This window comes from Coturnix japonica, chromosome 3 (assembly GCF_054131305.1).
Source record: "Coturnix japonica strain WE chromosome 3, WE-NBRP24, whole genome shotgun sequence".
NCBI lineage: Eukaryota > Metazoa > Chordata > Aves > Galliformes > Phasianidae > Coturnix > Coturnix japonica.
This window is the reverse complement of record NC_140665.1, coordinates 44,220,673-44,241,346: the sequence shown is the minus strand read 5'-3', so window position 1 is coordinate 44,241,346 and position 20,674 is coordinate 44,220,673. Positions and strand designations below refer to the sequence as shown.

General features: G+C 40.1%; 1 protein-coding gene across 10 annotated transcripts in view; it reads right to left on the bottom strand.

Annotated features, from left to right (window-relative positions):
* The window catches only part of UTRN (utrophin), a 326,938-nt gene that overhangs the window by 285,029 nt on the left and 21,235 nt on the right, over positions 1-20,674 (bottom strand). For 9 of the 10 annotated variants that reach the window (XR_014943989.1, XM_015858078.3, XM_015858082.3 and 6 more), the window contains exon 1: positions 12,172-12,334. The exons of the other annotated variant lie outside the window; for it this stretch is intronic. Coding sequence is in view for 8 of the 9 variants with exons in the window: in XM_015858078.3 (XP_015713564.2) it covers positions 12,172-12,265 (94 nt within the window). In the remaining variant the exon portion in view is untranslated. Of the gene's footprint in view, positions 1-12,171; positions 12,335-20,674 lie in introns of those variants that run through there. 10 annotated transcript variants of the gene reach the window in all.

The following is a 20,674-nucleotide window of genomic DNA, read 5'->3' as shown; positions in this document are numbered from 1 at the left end:
CAAATAAGATTTCTTACTACAAATAGTACTGGGAATATAATATATAAAATATCTCTCTCCAGAAAACACCTCCTCAAAAAATATACATAATAAGCCTTGTGAAAACAAGAGTTGTGCACTTTAGCATAGCCAAAGGCCAGACCTATCAGACATGACATAGGAGCACTCCTCAGCAATAAACAGCAGTGGCAAAGCAAAGCCAGACTGTATTTGAGCAGGCTGAAAAGGGTTTGGATTAATGTATATTCATCCAGAGGTGAAAGGGAAAATAAGAGAGAGAGAGGAAACAGGGAGAAAGCAGGCATACAATCTCAGAAGCATGCAAAAGGATTGGCTCTTTATCAAAGTAAGGAGATTCACTTTTATGTGGTTTCCGAATGAGGAAAAGAGAGACTTTCTATTGAACTGCTTTCCATTTAACATGTATTTACACTTCTCTGAATGAGAAAGCTACTGTAACAAACTAACTTCACAAACATTCATAAGATTTTCAAATTTCAAAACCTCAAAATGATGCGCTTAACCTGTGACAAACTACGAAGTACAGCAGTAAGAATGTCTGGCTACTTGGTGATAGTGTTATAAAGACTACAATTTAGTTGGATTCCATTTTTCACCTACATAGCTCTTTTGAGTTGTTCCACTTTAGCATATTACCTTAAATATTATAATATGAATACAGTTGAAAGCTTTGAATGCTTTAACTCTAAACAGCCATTCCAAGATTTTTCCTCAGCTGTTTGTTACCTCAGAACACAGTCCAAGGAGGAATCACAAAACCAGCTGTGTTTGGAGCTTTTTTTGTTCATTATTTGTTTTCATGGTTTTGTTGTTGATGTTGTTGTTTCTATTGTTTTTAAAAAACAAACAAACAAAAACGTACATACAGTTTGTCTACAATGCAATATAACTCAAACACCGCAAAGCAGATCTACACATCCAAAGACCTGTAATTGAGTGCCATCTACCACTTCTGATTTTCCATGCTACTGCTATGGTAGGGCACTCCTGAAAGTTAAAATATTTTGTTAACCATAGAACACAAGCAAGGTTGCTGAACAGTCATAATGACTTACAGTAGAGCACGTGAACTCATGCACACAGCTGTCTGAAACATCACAGAGCAGGCTGCAGTACACTGCTCATATTTCCCCTGCTGACAGATAGGACCAACCTGGGGCAGCAGCAGAGTCAGTTAGAAGACACAAACACTCATGAAGCTTATCACCTAAAAGAAGCTAGAAAGGAATTCCTGCAGCTGCACAGCCTGTGAGTTGGCAGAGCAGGACCAAAGGCCCTTTGAATACTTACAGTGACTGACCCTCTATTTGCCCAGATAACGCAAGAAATATTATCACTGTTCACAATGTTTGCAAATTGAAATTCTCTCTTGAAGGGTAAAAATCAAGTGATCAGACGCAATACAGTCTTCCCTTTGTTAAACAGTTACGTTACTACATGTTGCTATAATTCCCCCTCAAAATTACACAGCTCAACTATGGACTGGCATGATTGGCTGCAGAAGAACATTTCAGCAAACTTCTATTTATTCAGATAAACAACTCCAAAATGTTTTAGGTGACAAGTGAAAAATCGAGTGAAAGACTGAAAAGGATTGCCAGGATGTCAAAGGGAAGAGCTCTAAAGAGACTAAGAAAAGGAATACATGGCAAGAATTTTGCTCTCAAAAGAATTAGTGTGACTAAGTACTGACTTTGCAAGCTATTATGCCAGCTTGAATTTTGGTGCATTTAATTACAGTCTTCTGTATGCAAGAGGCTTCTCTGTAGTCCTGCAGAGATAAGTATACAATAAAAAAAATAACAACTTGCCAAAGGCTAAATAAATAAAAGCTCAGAAGCTCTAGTCTTGTCTATAATCAGAGTCACATTGTTCACATTGTTCCACTTCTTCTATTCATGTCACAACTCTTCTCTATTATTCTTCAAGTCTTTATACAGCTATAGAAAGAAAGGAGCAGCAAATAAGGATGACTACAGTCCTTCTGCCCTCCAAATGCACAATGTAATTTGGGATCAGTAAGGGAGCATTAGAAAAATGACAAAGAACTGCTGCCAGGCTATACTATCTAGGGAAGGAGGGAAAATAGGGTCTTCGCAGAACAGAATGAATTCTACTGCTAGCAGAGTGAGAGAGACCCATACGGGAAAGTACCATTATGGATGAAGAGGGATTTACAGAGCATTAGGAGTGGGTAAGGATGAAACAAGATGTTGTAATATAGAGATGAACACATCATCTCTAGCCCAATTTCAAGTCCATCATCTAGCTCCTGGATTATGTCAGTCTCCAAACCACAGAACAGTAGAAAGGAATACAGGGAGGAGGTAAGACAGAAACAAATTAAAATGCACTATTTTGTAGGGTTAAGAAAGAAATACAGAAATATAATGTTTTAGTACGAGGAAAGAGTGGATAAAATGAGAGCCTGAGAAACTGAAGGTATTTATCAAAGATATTCAAGGAGGTGAGGCACTTGAATGCAACTGAACAGCAGGAAAAATAGAGATCACAGGAAAAAACACCATACACATACAACATAAATACTGTTAGCAGTACTGCTCTAGAGGAAAGTTTTTAGAAAACATCACTTAACACCACTCAAGGAAATGTCTTTGATAACATAAGTCACCAACTCGGAACTTTGTTTCAACTCTTCCTCCATCATATATTTGGTCTGTGTTTCTCACAAAGTTAAAGGCTCAATAATTCATTTTTGCTAGCACAAAAATACCACAGGTGAATGAATATAGAGATGGAGAAAAAATAAAGTTTCCAAGATTTATTAAATAGGAGAGTATTCTTCCATTGTAAGGCAATCAATAATAAAACAAGTCCATCAGATGATCCAGCTGTTTCAAAACTTTTCATGGAGTTACTGCTAAAACGATAAGTCTTCTCCCACAGAATCCATGCTCCCGTGGACTACACTACAAAAAAGATGGTGAATCCAGATTTATTCATGCTGCAACATCCAATCTGTGATTGAATTGGGATACATGGCTCACGCAGGACTGCATACTAAACTACAGATCTGCTGAGGAAAATTTAGTTTCCTAGAATTCCTCTAGACACCAATAATTTGTGCACACAAATGCATACGCTTGCCTTTTGTTTTATATTAAACAGCTACAGTGATTTTTTTTAGGCTAGCCAAATGTCTCCTATCTTACAGATAAAGAGTGCTTTAACACTGTCAAAACAATAGCTAATTATTTGCCAGTGAAGACTCTGCTGTGTATAATGTTCAAGAATATTTGCTGGGACAACACTATCGTATGAATACAAAAGTTCTGTCACTGTGACCTGACTCACCCTGTATCAGCCTGGAAAGGGCCAGATTCAGAGCTCATAGTTTTGTGCACACTGCAATAGGGATCAGAGAGAAGGCAGTGAGAAGGAAATAAGATGTGCCATAAAACATCAGCAAGAGGGCTGGAAAGCATCTGCTTGTCCTGTATATCCTTGGATGTAAACCAGTCCTACTGCTCCTGCAGGCTACTTCATTTGAGGCCATTAAAAATAATAATAGAGTGATTAAACGCAGAACTGCATAACATTTCACCTGCTTAGCAGCTGATCACTACTGTTTCAAAGGCTGCCAAATATTTAATACAAGTCTGTTTGCCTCTAAATAGCTTCAGCTTTTTGTTTTGTTTTGTTTTTTTAAATAATCATACACCATAAAGGAAGGTACATGAAAACATTACTATCAGCAAAACCTTATTTCCACCAGTATTAATACATTTGTTGAATCACAGTTTGAATTATTTTCCAATCTATTTAAGTTTATTTCAGAATAAGAGCCGAATTTTTACCATCTGGAAATTTCTGGATAACAGGTTTTAAACATGTGCTCTTGCTCAGGGTTGGCAGCACACACCTGCCATGAAAAGATAGCTGTTCTCATAAATAAAAACCAACTCTATTTAAAGACATAATTTAGATACGCAGGCTTTTTCATTCCCACTGATCTTCAAATTCCCACTGATCTTCAAATTCCCATAATATATTAAAAGACAAACTCCTTTTACTATCAGTATATACCAAGTGAGCACAGTATGCTTACAAAGACACAGTTTCTATCAACCAGAAGTTGTCTATAAACAGGAAGTCTGCCAGTCAAAAGCGGACACAAAAAGCTTTACACACACACACACACACACTCAACCTCTTACACACGTTACAGCAAAAAGAAGAGCCTATGTAAGTAGCAACACAAAATACCATTTCTGTTTCGTGCTGAACAGGAGCTACACCTAAAGTAGTAAAGGAGATCTCTGCGCTACTTCATCTGGACTCACCTGAGTCAGGCACTGTATAAAGACACTGCCCTGTCACCCATACTCCTTACATTTCTGTTCATGCATTATTCAGCTCCTAATCAAGATGTCTGCTCCACTTGCAAGCCTTGAAGTGGTCTTTGCATTCATTTAATATTTACACTGCAATTTGGAAACACTTAGGTCTCTTTTGGAGAGCATCGCTGGGTTTAATCTGGGCACCACAGCTGAGGCTTCTTGGAAACTATACATTAAATACCTACTTGTCACTGGAGTGGCAGAAAGATTCATTTTCCAGGACAGCTCTTGTCTATCTAGCAGGTACACGGCTATTGTTATCTGGTATGTTGACAGGCTGAATGTCCAGAAAGGATTTTCTTCCCCCCTGTATTTACTACAAGGAAAACCTGCAGCGGGCCCACATCACAGCAGAATGGACTGTAAGGGGTTAAATTCATGGACCGTTTACATCCTTCACACCGACAAGCCAAGTCATAATCCCTAGAGAAGGGATGCATTGGCATGGAGTGCAAGCGCCCAAAGGCTGGCAGGGGGCAGCTCTGCAAGGACTGGCCAGGCTGACCTGTGCTGGACATTGCTCAGCCCAGCAAGCAACCTGGTGATGCACCCAGGAAACATACTGAAGAAAGGACAGAACACTGCAAGGCAAAGAAAGGAGTGAGAAATGAGAAACAGCCCTGTGGACACCAAAGTCAGTGTAGAAGGAGGACAGGAGGAGGTACTCTAGACACAAAGCAGAAGCTCCCCTGCAGCCCAAATAGAAGACTGGTTGAAAATGCTGTCCCTCTGAGTAAAAGGACTCCACAGGGAACATGGTGACTATGCCCAGAAGGGCTGCACCCCATGGAATAAATGCCTTCTGAAGCAGGAAGTTGCGAGGAGGAGGAAGGAGTGGCAGGAAGGAGCTACTGTGGACTGATCGCATCCCCATTCCTCATTACCCTACAGTGTTCAAACAGTAGACAGGAGGAAAGGAACGTATCACAGTTGAGCCCAGAAAGGAGCGAGGTATAGAGATCCAAGATTTGTTTCTCACTATCCAACTGTAATTTATTTCATTGCTAATGAAAATACTTCTCCTCAAATGAAGTCTGCTTTGCTCACAATGGTAAGTAGCAAACAAACTCCTCACCCATATTTCAACTCAGAAGCTTTTCTATCTTTTTTTTCTTCCCTCAGTCCTGCTGAGGAGTGGGGACATGAGAGTGCAGCTGGGAGAGCATCTGACAGCCAGCCAGGTCAACCCCTCACAGGGGATGAACAACAAAGCTGCTCTGCATTTAAAAGAAGACATTATCAACTGCCATAAAGCATCTTTTCTGCCTTTCATACAGAAAAACGTTTCCCTGTAGTTCAAGGAAGAACGTCAGATAAGGCAGCATAACAGTTTACCTGGCCATAAAATAATTCCAGCTCAGCTCTTGAGAATACCACTCCTGAAGCTGTTGGGCCTTTTTTTGCTAATAAATTTAAGAAAAATATCCCAGAGAGACAAGATGAATGTTCTACACACAAAAGAAGCGTGTTATAGTATTGCACACTATTATTCATATAAATCATTTGATGCTAACCATGAATTTAAACATCACTGTTTTCTGATATTCACCTGTTGCCAAAGTGAACTATCACAGGACTACACATTGTGGTTGGCTTTTTGGGTTTCTCTTTCAACTGCCAAAACAGCAAAAGAGCCCTGGTTAAAATCTTGAATAAGTTACTCAAAAATTAATGCATTTCCAATAGAAGGTTGGTACTGTACATTAAAAAATAAATAACAGATCTCTTTTTTTTTTTCCTCAAGAGAATACCACTTACCACTTGATTATACCAAAGACAGCAATAAAACCACATCAGACCTAAAACCATAGGAGAAATACTGCAAAATGAGCTTGGTCGTTGTGGGTGACTCAAGGTTGATAAAGAATAGATTGAAGCATGCACAGGAAAGTTATCTGCAAAAGTCCCAGTTCCTACTGGGAACTTTATTCCCCCCCTCCCCCCCCCCCCACTTCCTCCCCAACCCCATTTAGTCCTTGGAGATTAGATAAGAAACACTGACATGATATTTTAAGAACATGGATACAGGAATGATGGTGAGACATAAACTGACAGTATTTTCCACTTTTCTTTTGCAAAGTGCTAAGAAGTTGAGAGTATAATCTTCAATCTCAAGTTGTCATAAGCAAAATGAATCTTGAAACTCATTCCTTGAAAGGAAAACTACTAAAGAATTCAGAACAAGTTGTTTGGGCAAAAACACAATTCAAGACCCCCATGACAGAAAATTAGAAAAACTAAAATGAATGTTAGTTAGTTACACAGATTTGTTTTCAAATATTCGATTCCAAGTTTTCACTTCAGCTACTAAAAAGACCATAATCTTATTTACTTGCTTTCTGGGTTAGAAATGGAGAAACTGCGACTAATGTTTTACAAAGAGGCATATCTGATAGATTTGACAAAAATTTGCATAGAGACTGTCGCTACCAGTGGTTATTTAGTTCATTAGTTCTTTATCTGGGGGGACTTGTTCTACTTTCAGAAAGTACAGACTTCATTATCGCTTCGCTACCTCGAAAGCTGCACTGAAAAAGAAGTATTTTCCTTTATATATTAAGAGACTTCAGTCATACAGGTCAAGTAAATATTATTTTTATTATAGCTTGGAGCAGAAATTGATTTCAGTAGTCTGTGCAGTGTGTTTTGTGAATCTCTTTAGAAGTATTCTGTGTTGCAGCATACTAAGCCAGCTAAGGATCTTTTAAAACAATCTGAAGTTTAAAGTGATTGAGTGATACCCTTCCTGCACTAGATCAGTACATCTGAAAGAAAATAAGTGATAATACAGGCTCTGCTCCACGAAGCCATGAAACATAGCATGACTTCCTCTCCATCCAAGGAAGGTAACCTCGAAGCATAGATGTATGGATGAACACGCAGCTCAGACTCAACCTACCAAAGTGCCAGGCTCAAACCAGCCACCAACACTAGCAAGAACACACAGGGACAGGACCTGCCAGATCATCCCATATACATCTCCTTATGGAGTTAGCCTTAGCTAAAAACTTGGTATTTTCCTCTTTTAGATGGTTTACTAGCACGATGGAAAGCATGTGATCTTTTACTAAGATGGTCAGTCATAGTTCCGGAATCTACCCAGCCCACTTTGCATTCCAGGCATAAAACATAACATTGCATCTACATCCTGTAAATGTAAAACATCTCAGGCCCTAAGTTCAAGTTGATCACACCCAGAATAGCTAAGCAAGCCTGGATAATGTTTTATAGCAATAAGAGAGGTTTCATAGGCTTATTATGAAATCCACAATTAGAAAAAGATAGCTATAACTCTCCTGCTGTAATCCATAGAGATGACAGCAAATGCCAGATAGTACATGAAGTCATCAGTGAGCGCTGCTCCATGCCAGGCTTGGTCTGGGTACACAGGAAAGCTGCAGGCTGTTGCTCCACATTGCACAGGCTCAGCCACCGCCCCTCCCTCTGCTTCTGAATTTCAGAAGAGAGCCTTTTAACTGTTCTTTTTGCTGCCCTTCTGAACTCAGATGACAATTCCCCTCTGCCCTTGTAAAACAAGTGCACATTTCTCCGCTGGAAGGGTCGGTGAGGGAACTGCTCAGGCTCACATTCTCAGCCGCCTGCTCGTTGACGATCACAATGCACTCCACCCAGACGCCGCACAAATTAGGTCACATAGCAGAGCATATTCTTGCCAATTCCTGCCTATTCATAAGGGACCACAACAGGAAGCATACGGAGCCCTCCAGTTAAGGGTCAGAACATTTCAGTGAAAACATAAAAGTGAACCAACATCAGATTATTCACATTTTCTCCATATGGCAAGAGTGAGTCATGGGCACTGCTGCAACCGACAATGCAAAGGGGCACAGACTTCATCCAATTGCAAAAAAGCTCCCCTGTGGCTTGGAGAAGTGACTGGGTTACAAGAAAACAGAAAATGTTATCCACTTTATCAGCATAAATATGTATGCAGTAATTCAACATACATGGGAAGAAGAGAGCTAAAAAAAAAAAGTCTTTAAAAACAGTTCATGTGGAAACTCAAAATATAACTGTGTAATATGAAAATGATCTGTTCTTGTCTGCTTCATCTAAAACTACGCTGTATTTCAAAATGCATTCAGCAGCATCTTGGCGTCGTTGCCAAGAAAGAAATATACAGTTTCCATGTGTTCAAGAGCCAGAGTTGTTTTAAATGAAACAAATTTGATCCTCCAACATAACTCTGCTAAGCAAACTGACCAACCCAGGGCTTCACAACTGCTCACGGTAACATGAGCAATACAGTAAATATTATTTTTACTATTGTAGCAGCTTATGGTCTCATGATAAAACAATTTCAAGCTGCTATCAGTGCATGCATCTTGTGAGAACACAGATAAATTCCTTCCCACCTGACAGGAAGTTGTTAATTCATCATCTAGCCTTCCTAGGATCTCCAAAGGGAGGCTATAGAAGGAGGAATACACAACTGTTAACAGAAGCTAAACGCACAATTAAAAACAAACCAGAAAAACCCCACCACCAAGCACTGTTGAACTATTGTTAAACCCCTATGAAAACATAACAGAGTGTGGTACTGAACAACCGTTAGCTCACACAAAGTGTAAACTGTACTCTTTTACTTCTGTTCACAACGTTATGAACAAGAAGTAACAAAGGTTATCCAACTACTGCAGAGTGCTACATGAGTTGGCATTTTATGGAAGCTGAGCCAGAGTGAACCCTTAAGAAGGGTTCAAATAACCAGCAACTTTTTTCTACCTCCTTGATGTGGGGTGAGGAATCCCCTCTTCAAGTGGTAGGGGGGCATTCACCTTGATAATTAGGCAATTAAGGTAAGAAAAAATAACTAAAAAAAACCATAGAAAATGCTGCTAGGTAGGGTATGTATACATAAATATGAACACATTGTAGCCCAATAGCTTTCCTGGAACAGTTTCAGAAGTTTTCCTGAAAGAACATAAATCCTTTTTCACAGCATGGAACAGCAAAGAACAGGAGAGATGTGCTCATATCCTCTCAGGTAGAGATTCAGATCTGGCCATGGCTGGGCACCACACAGTCTACCACCAGTGCCTCTGCACTTGCAGCACTGACCTGAGAGGCTTTCCAGGTTTTTAGGAGATTAAACCTTTATACATAAATAAGGACATCTCATTACAAGAGAAAAACATATTTCGCATGAGTATGTTTCCAACTCAAACATAACATGCTCATTGTAAAGATCTGACGCTACAGTTTCCACTACAGGCTTCCCTGTGCTGTTTTCCAAAGTGTTTAACACTACTTCACAAGTTAAAAGCCACATCAGAAGTACTTCTGGTTTTGACAAATTCCAAGATGAATTAAGTCACTCCCATTCAAAGGACAACAGTAGACAGCCTTATGACAATCTTAGTTTGGATAAGCAATGCTTACATAAAGAAGGGGAGAGGAGAACAGCAGGCAGTTATTAATACCAGCCATGCAACCAAGAAACAACAAGCAGGTTCAAGACCACCCCCCAAAAAAACGAAAGTCTCTTTTGCATGTCAGGTTTGGAATAGAGGAGTAGAGAGCCTCCTCCAACCTTTTTTCTATGCTGTTCAGTCTTCAGAGGATGGAAAACTTATTCAGTGAGGTTTCACCTGAACTCACCTACATGTGCACATTTTTCCAGATATTGGCTCCAATCTCGCTGCTCCCAGCCCCCACCACTTCTCACACAGCTGTGTTTCTTGTCATTCAGGAAATCCATAGCATTAGAACAAACAAACCAACAAGACCAGAGCTGCACCTCTGCCAACACTGCAAAATTTACAAGCTAATAAATAACCCTTAAACCTTCTGGCCAAAGAGCTGCGCGCACACAAGCTGCACATAAACTTCTCTAAACGTCTCCCTGTTATTTACATTCTGGATTTATGTGAATGCTGACGAGTGTGAAGAAACAGTTACACACCACTAACTTTTGTTTACCCTTTTTTCCCCACATTTCTAGCACTGAATTACTGAAATTACTGAAAATTCAGTCTTCTCTTGTTTGGAGAAAGATCGCTTCTTGACCCTACCCAGAGATTTCACCTTTCACTTTCAGTTTTTAGTTCTCTAGTCTTCTCTTCCACGCCTCTCTCCTTCTACCTTCTTTTCTTCTTCTCTGTTTATTTCTCAATAGTCTAAAGTCACAAGTCTGTCAAAGCCTCCCAATGCAAAGTGGAAAATGTGTATAAGACTGAACAGACAACAGTGAATTTCAGAACGTCAGTCTCTCAGAAAGCAAGTCTACAGACCTCCACTTTATGAAAGCTTCACAACATTGCCATACAGGAAATTTCTTAGAAAAAATCCTGATGTTTGATGACAAAACAACTCCAGTTGCAATATACCGGCCACGACATATATGCTTTCAAACACAGTGGGCTCTCAACTCATAGGGAACTACTGGCCTTTAAGAAACAGTCGCTAAGCACTTCCTGCTCAAGCGCACTAACAAATGCAAAGCCGTCCTTAACGCTAAAGAGTTTCACACACCAGTGTGTGACAGACAGGCACCAACAAAGAAATCAAACATGCACAAAAACACCACTTTGTCCTATCTGCATACAAAAGAAATCAACTGAAGGTGTATCTCTTTAGCAGGATGAATACATGGATTTTGAAGAACACCAGATATCTGACCTGCAACGTTACAAGTTCTCCAGAATCACAGTGAAAAGCCACCCTACTCACTTTACAAATTTCTCTCAACATTTTCAACTGCTCAACAGTTCATGTTGAGCCGTAAAGGAAAAGTTTCTGATCTCAGATCAGCTGGCATAAATCCAAACACATTTCATTGTTATAAAAGCAAGCTCATGTAAGACCAGAGCTTCAGTCCAACATTTTATTTAAAATTAGCCATCTTGCCACTATGTCTCAAGAAGTTTTTCTTTTCTTGCTGTAAGAAAAATTCAGACTCCAGCTTTCGTACAACTACATATATCATGTCCAAATTCTATCTGAATGAAATTGACTGCTGTTTCTGTGGGTTGGTCAGTTCTACATCAGCATAGTCCCAGTATCAATTCAGAAAATAATCAGTGCTCATCTGACAACCACTGCCCCTAAAGTGCATACTCTCAGGAATTAGGAATCTCCAAATTCACTTCTACCATGCCAGCCTAGTTACAGAACATCACAATAGTTAACTCACGAAATTTCACCAGGGATGGGTGGGACAGGACGGCCAAAAGAAAAGGAAAGGGAAACACTCCCAATTTCTTCTCCTCTTGGGCATCCTGGCCCAAAAAATATTCCTTCTATCATGCAGGAAATACTGCTCCTTTGAAACAGCATCAAAATTAAAAAGAAAAAACCTCAAGATTGAAAGAACTGTTCTAAATATGTAGCTTGAAAAGTCCCAGATAAGCAGGAACATACAGAATAAAAGCATAATCAATACTAAATCATCATAACAATGTATTGCTTAACAAAAGTACAGGTAAGTCTTTCAAGTAGGAGGCTGAATTGGCTGAAGAAACAGCATTTCATGCATAAAAGGAAAAGCTGTGACAAGCATTAAGGAGCAGGTCCTGCAGCAGCAGCTGTTGAACAGCCATGGTTCTCAGTGCTTGCAGTGGAGCAGCATCCAAAACCAAAACACACTATTAAAAATCCTTCCCTTGAACTGCTTTCTGTCATACCTGCAACTACCTGCTCCTGCTACATCTAGCAAACCTGAACAAAATGAGTAAAAGCAGCTCTCATATATAAGATAAGAACAGATCCATGTGGCTGGTGATTTTACCAAGTACAGCCTTGAAAATACATTTAAGCACGCTCTTACCTAGCGAAGGATAACAGCTCTGCATGGCAGTGTCCCGTGGCACAGCGACCTTGTACTTTTTCCATGCAACTTTTTTGGCTGTTTGAACACTCATGATGAAGCTCGCTCTTTGAATAACAGGAAAGTGAAGATGGAGAGGAAGCGCACACTAATACCCGCAACAAGAACAGCATGCTGGGATCTGAGGGGGAGGGAAGCATTGGTTTTCCTCAGAGGGTTTGACACGTTCACTTACACAGCGACTGACAAATCAAACAGGAAACAAACTTTCTTAAAAAAAAAAAAAACAAAAAAAACCTGTGCACAAATGAGTAACAAGTTTCAGCCAAATTAATGTTTTCTCCTCTTTAAAAACAAAAGGGCCAAGACTTCAGCATAAAGGCTCTCCACAAGCCTTCAAATCAAGGCAAAAAAAAAAAGAAAATCACAAACTTTGACTAAGTATGCAGGTACCACTGTCAGGCAGTTCCAGTTAAGTAAAGCAGGAGGCTAATGAGGTAATGCTGTGACAGAAGAGTAGTTTTACAATGGGCCTTTAAACTATGTTTATCAACAGTATAGAATCTAATCCCTTGACCTTCAGCATCCTGTTGTCAACGTTCTAATCAAATGGAGAGAACGTTCAATCCTATCGCTTTTAAAGACATGTAATTCCAAACTACATGCTAGAATACTGAGCTGTACAGTATTCCAGCAGTCACAAAAAAGCAACGCAAGAGAAGACTTAACACAGAAGCACAGGTATCACATTCAGAGAGGACCAATACATGAATGAATTGGCTTCTGGAGCAGAAAAGTAGATGCTATTTAATTTGCCTGTATTGGTGCGTTATGCAATAAGAACAGTTCTCATGAGCAGCTTGTGTAACACAGTTTACTGTATCATATACCTGACAGACACAAACGGGGGGTTTAATTTAATTTAATTTAAAAATACACTAAAGGAAAAATCTTGATTTTTATTTACTGGGAATAGGAGTCAATCTTGCTTTGTTTTGTGAGTTGCTTTTTCGTTTCCCCTTTCCCTCCAATTTTAGGAATTCCTCAAAGTTGAAGACTGAAAAATGCATACAAAAAGAGTTTTGTTTCCATGAATAAAGACAATCATACATTCATGGGCCTAAATCAGGCTTTTGTGTTCAAATGTTCCCATGGAACACTCAAGCAAAGACTATCACGCAAGCAAGAAAACACTGCTTTAAATCTAGGACTCCTATTTTAGAGACAAACCAAAAATAATTTATTTTGCCATAGCAAATGCAAATCTAAACTTTATAATGTGCTTAAAAAGCACAAGACAGAGACAACACCAGTTCTACCAAGTATACAATTAGCAGCCAGCCATGCATGCATGCCAGAAGCATTACCAACCCAACAGCCCTGCATTCCCTATGAGAGCCTTCCTGTCAATTCAATACATCATCTCACTGTTGCACACTATCTCTGTCTCTCCCCTCACAATGCCCATACCCAAATTAAGATCTCCTCCAACAGGCATGTGAAGGATATGCTAAGTAGCAGAATAGTCAACTCCTGAAGCAACACTTCAAGCTTCCTCACTCCTTAACAAAGGAGTGCAGCCTGTGAGGGCAGTTAGATCCACACCATGCCTGAGCCTCTCACCGCTCTCTGAACTTCAGAAATAAGATATTAGAGGTGTTGAGGGAAACTATTAATTCAACCCACACTCTGGAGCTTTGACTGTCACTGTCAAATACACACCACATACAGGATAAAATACTTTTTTTTTTCTTTAATCTAATTACAAGTTTTACTCCAAAAATCCAACATTTCAATAATATTCACCAAGAATATTTATTAAATTAATAATACTGGAGGGGGGTTGTGGGGGGTGTGGGGAGTGTTTTTTGAGGGGATAGTTTCTCTGTAGTTTAAAGAAAACATATCTTGCCTAGATGAAGACAGAACTAACAATATGAATTCTCATATCCAAAATGATCTACAAAGAAGTTAGCTTAAGGAAGGCTTTTTTTTTTCACGCTGAATTTTAAGTGAGGGTATGAATTCTGTCCAAACCTGCAATATTGGGGTGTGAAATTCATGCATTAACCACAAAAGCTGATAAGCAAGAAGGAAATGGGAGCTCTGGAGGAAAGCAATTGAAGAAGGCTAAAGAGATCATTTATAAAAAAAAAAAAACTCAGGAGTTCTATGCACTCACACACACTATCCATAAACACTTCATTCATTAGAAGGTCTATTCCTACTACTACTGAATTCAGTAGGCTGTTTATTTAGCAGCTCCCTTCTAGAGTATGTGCTCTCATTTGTTCACATTGGTGTTGACAGCAGTAATCAAATTTTGTACATACCACCAACTCTATTATAGTTCAACAGTAGATGGCTGCCTGCCTAGTCTTCTTATCATCGTGTAAGATAAAAAAGATCAACCAAACAGACCAGCTGAAACTGCAATAAGAAGCAAAAAGTAGAGTCAAGCCAATGTAAAATTGTGTCATCAATAGAAATCACTTCTATGCTTACCCATCTACTACAAATTAAGAAGAAAAAGGCTAGGCTCAACATAGGAACATTTAACATTTGTCAGTACTGCAGCTTAGACGGCAACTCGGATCTGAGAGAAGGCCTGAACGCCACATTTCCTACACAAAGTACTAAATGGGAAAGGGAAAGAGAAAGCACAACACTAGGAAAAGAGGAAAGAAGAAAAACAATGATATTCATCCATTCATTTGAAGATGAACTCAGAAATACCTAAGACCACTTCTCTAGTCCATCTCAAAATCTCCCCTTTAAGCAATTAAATCATCTACAGTAAGATCGGTTTCCGCTTCTTCCTTGCCATCTGGTTCTGGGAGCCTTTGAAGAGCCCAAAATGCTTTCACTTGGAGAAGAGGAAATAAGCTTGTTTTTCGCTGTATCCACACTTTCAGCTGTGTTCCAAGTAGGCCCTGGTTACCTCCTCTGGATTTCTACCCTTCCAGACAAGTCTGCAAAGAAAGGCTAGTTTGATTGAGAAGGGGAAAAAATAGTAATAATAAAAGGAGAAGGTGAAGAAAAACAACCAGAACTGAGAGCATTTCTTATAAAGGGATGACAAAGAGATAAGGAGTTCCTCATTCTTCCTAGAGAAGGAGCACGCTCCTGCAGGGGTTCTGCACTACCTCTATAGCTAGGCCCCTTAACACTGCTGTACTGAGCTTCTAGTTAAGTGCTATTCATGCTGTGTGACACTAACAACCCATAATTTTGTTCAGGATTTTCAATTTCACCGCAACAACATGACAGGCTATTTTTACACTGGCCTGACAAACATGCTTAGATTTAGCAGACAATCCAAAGTTGGATCTCCAGCAAGGAAATAGAGAAATTAGAGGGCAACACCAAGGAAAAGGCTGCTAAAAAGACAAACTTAAACAGAAACTAAGTTTTTAAGTCAATTTTGACAGAAACTGTTTAGTTTAAGCTCTACTCCCCAGAAATCCAAAGCAACAGCAACTTCAGACTGAAACAAAGAGTTTTTAGCATCCCTATTGCAACGTTCTTTCACACAGCAGGTTCATAACAGCAAAAAGCACTCTTCTCAAAAAGGAATGGGCAGCACAGGAACTAGCACTCAAATGAGTTTGAGTATTGCAGCTGTTACAGCACTGCAGTACAGAGGACATACTGATACTATTGTAGTGCTCACACACTGAGGGCTCCAACACCGACCACTTCCAGTAGACAGCATTTTAGTTATATGAGGTTTGACATAAGTGGACAGCTCTTGTAAAGTAGTACTTGCATGGCTATTACAACAAACCAACTGGATTATCCCAAAGGAAGAAATATCAAGAACTACAGACAACATGATAAAGAGATATACAGAGAAAAAGTGACACCCTCAAGAGTAACTAAAAATACAGAGACTCTTTATCTTCAACACGGGATTGTAAGGGAAGGTCCCTTTTTTCCTCTTGTACAGAAGGGAACATTTAAAATGTAAACTCTAGGCAAACTTCCGGAGCACATTAGTCTGTCAGATTTGTTTACATTGCAGTCATACCTGGGAAATACAACCAGCACCACCCTTTCTACAAAGCACCCTGAGCCACCAGTTTCCAGCAGCACCAGAGGAGCCAGAACAGCTCAACAGGAGGCACAGGTGCCTTCTGCATTTTGCTTCTCATTCCAAATGCTGAACACTCCTGCTGAAAAGAAGATTCCTTTCCTTTTCTAGGCACCTTTACAACAAGAATCACAGCCCACTCTGCACATACACGCAGCTCAGCACTTGAACCCCAATCAGTATAGAACATGTATTTCAGTAGAAGCCTTGTGCTTGCATGGAATAGTCACCCACTTTCTAAATGCCAGTTTCCACCTCCAAAAACAGAAACATCTCAAAACTTTCTTCTGATTTTCACAGCTATTTTTTCATTAAAGAGTGTCTTTTGATACATACTTTTCAATCTACACAGAAAACGTAGGCTGGAGGAATGGCAAACCTGTAAGATTTTATTCTTAATTCCAGTTAATGCAAGATGACTTTAAGTAGACATACACAGGCATCCCATTCTAGCCCACTTCAGCTAAATGCTTATCAGATAACAATTGCTGACAAAGGTGTACATCAATAGTGTGTACTCACAGAACAGTCCCACCAACAATGTGAGAGCAAACAAATACTGTGCAGCCTATAAGGTTGATGCACCTACACAGAAGGAGCCTACTCCTTTTCTCTCTACCATCTATAGCAGCAGTACCAGCCAGTTTCTACCTTTGGTTTTCACGTGCTGGGATGGGATGAGCAGCTGAAAGCAATAGGTGCAGCATACATACATATGCACACTATATAGGTATAGGCACTCCAAACAGCAGCAGATCTTAGTAATCCAATAGCTGTTTCATGCCTGTCAATGTTCACATTTGGATAATGCACTCAACACCATGATTTGCCTTTTGGTTAGCTCTGAGGCAGTCAGGCAGTTGGACCACATGATTATTAAAGGTCCCTTCAAACTGAACCATTCTATTAACACAAACAAGCTCTCCCCAAGAAGGCAGGGTGGGCTGAGATGGTGGGTTTGGCCTTAGGGCAGCAGAGAAGAGGAGGGCAGAAGGAGAAGCCCTTCTGAAACAAGAAGCAGCACATGGCCCTCAGCCTGCAAAGGCCTTCAGGCCTCAACTAAGGAAGCCTCCATCTGCTAACGCTGACTTCATCCTGAAAACATAACCACATTCCTTGATCTTCTACTCTTGGGAAAAAGAAGAGGAGATGACTGGGTTTAAATTTATCCCAGGCACATTTCCACAGCAGTATTGGTCATAGTGATGATTGAGGGGATGGCAGTTAGCAAAGCGCCAGGAGTAACTGCACCATCAAACATCTGAAGGCTGCTGGCTTTTATCTTTATGTCCTTCAAGGACACTTGAGTGATCAGATAGTGCCCTGCAGGACATTAACTTTTCAATCATACCTTTTAGAGCACATAATATTTATTTTTCCATTGCCACTGAGTGAGCATAAGTACACATTTATTACCAGTCTTTGTAAAATTAGCATTAAATTTCTCCCACCCAGACAGCCTACTCCCCTCCCCATTTGTAACAATGTATTTCATTCATTCTCTTCCAGAAAGCAAAGCCAGGCAGAGTGAAGAACAGCATTTTGCAGAGTTGTCCTGCCTGCTGCAGCACCTTTACCAAAGTGCTCGGGACTTCTACAATAACAACACAGTGGACAGACAGTGTCACTAACCTAGAAAGAAGGGAACTGCAAAAAAACACCAGGACTTCCTGGCCACTCCAAACCTTCTCTGAGAAGCAGGAATATCATAAAGAGCTCCTCACTCCAGAAGACAAACCTGTCTCCTGACAAGGGCTCAGCAAAAGCATCTCTTTCCAAAATAGCACTGACTTTATCAGAGTCAAAAGAAAGAAAAAATAATAATAACATGCCAACTCAGCTCAAAGCAGAAAGGCAGTGCTGGGTACACAGGAGCTGGTGCAACTGCGCAGCACAAAATAGAAGGCTTTCCTTTCATAAAAGACTCCTTTACCACAATAGCACACCACCAATGTATGTTCCAGCTCAAACCTCTCTAAAGCCTTCAGCTAACTACAAGCTTACGGTACCTCTTGCTAATTTGCCCTAGTAAAGGCCACTCACTGCTAAAAGCTTATACACCAACTCAGAGCCTTAGCCACTGATCTCCTTTTAACAACTACTAACCACAAATCACTGTGTTTAAAGTTGCCAAGACGGCAACAAGGCCAGAGAGTACACTTCAATAGATAACTCAGCATCAGACGTTTTGCTTGGTATAACACAGTACAAAGACTGCATGATAAAACATTGCTGCACTGAAGTACTAGAAGTGCATCATTAAAATGACCGCTAAAATGCATGGCCTTCTTTTTATTCTCCTTCATACAACTACAGCTGGAAAAAAAAACAAAAAACAAAAACAAAAACAAAAAAAAAAAACCTGAGGTGAAACCATGTCCTTCATTAAACAATGAACCTACTGGAACCTGAAAAGTAGTGGCTTGTTAGACTAACCCATGACCAAAGTCACCTCATGGAGAGCCATCACACAGCCACTGTGCCATGCCAGTCAGATGGGAGCAAAAAGCAGATCAACAAAGGCCATCATCCTGCCTAGTGGCCCAGGAGAGCAGAACTGAAGCTCCCACAAAGGCAGCACTCAGTATATTGTTTCTGGATATGCTAGGAAAGGAGATGACTGTGGAAACAATGTAGATGAAGTAGTTACCTAGAGGGGAAACAAAACAAAACAAGCCTCTCTAAAAGTTACATTGTAGACAAAGCCATGGGCAGAGGTCCAGGAGCTGTGAGGACAGGCACACGCCCTTTCCAACTGCTGTGCATCATCTCAAGCCACTCACCCCAGTTCCCAGGCAGCTCAGAGATCAGCCCATCCCACAGAGCACATGAACCAGGCCAGCCAACACCACCTCACCAACTAGGAAAGGCTCGAGCACACTGAACCAACTGCAGAAACGTGGTGGGAAGCAGCTACAGGACAATGAGCGATTCAATTCCTCAAGCCATCAGAAGGCTGTGTGTGTTTACACTCTTGTTTGTTTTCAAGGACTACCAGCAAGCTCTTTGTGCATATCCTTTGCAGTCTTCTGTCAGGTCAGATGGAAAACACTAGGCTCAGTTATTCAAGCTCAAGTGTGTGGAGGAGTAATTACCAAAGCTTCACTGGACAGAAGGATTGCATTCTTTTATTCTCTGCATGCCACCACCCACTACGAAATCATAATAAAATTCCCTAGTAACCCCCTAAGCAAAGTCAGCATAACCACACAGGAGTTCGCCTACCATTACTCAGTATCAGTCTCCAGAACTGTACTTATAACATCTCACAAGTACAATGACGCTGGGACACACACTGCTACTATGATCACTAGTGTGGCTTGCATCACCAGCAGAACCAAACATTAGTTAAATTTCAACGTTAAATCACATGAAAAAAGTGAGATACGGGCAAAGATACAATAAGTTTTGCAAAGTCCTCTTGTCCAAGACAGTCATGCAAATCACGCACATTCCCAAACCTGAAAAATGAAGCTCTGAAATTATTTCTGCTTCAGAATTACTGTGATACAACATAGCACTCTCATTAAAAAAAAAAAAAAAAAAAAATCATGTAAAAAAAAAAAAAAGTTTGGATTCGAGTTTGGATTTAAACCACTCTGACAGTTGAAAAAGATACATATGCTATATTGAAAGTATTACCAGCCATTTTGCAAAGCACTGCACCTTAAACTCAAAGTGTAAGCAGGCACAAATTTTCAGTGGTCTGAACATCACCTTTTCCACTAATTCATTCTCCCTCTCTAGTTTATTTTGTAGCATTTGCCGTAAAGCCACAGGACATTTACTGGAACAACCTTACAACAAGCCAAGTAAAAATCTACATTAAAATGTTTCTGTAGAAGTAAAGCTAAAGCAATTAAATTCAGAAAAGAAAATCCTACACAAAGCTTTAATATACTTTATGTATGCAGCAAGTATACTTGTACTTTTGAGTTCGTGAGTATGCAATACATAAGTAACTGATGAAAGGTCTTACACCAAAGCGGATGCAATTACAGTTCTGAAGTACCACACGTGACCTCTTCTGCTTGGGATCCTCATTCCACTCAGCTGATGGGAATTCCTAACACCACAATCACTGCATGACAAGTAAAGCACTCCAAGTGGCACACCGCAGTTGCCAATTACTTTGTCTACTCCTTCCTTCTACCCTAATTGCTCTTGCCGCTCCTAGCAATCACTGGGTAGGTGCTCTCATGAGGTTATTTCATTACTACCTTAACTTATTCTTGAGGGTCAACAGCATGCTGTCAAAAACCCGTTCTTTTGCTGAAAGACTGTCAACACATGGGCAACAGCTATGCAGAACCAACAACGCTATTAATGAGGCAAGTTGCATTAAGGTTGTTCAAAGGTTCACTTTCAGCAGTCTTTTCCTTCTATATCAAGAGTTGTACTAATTTGAAG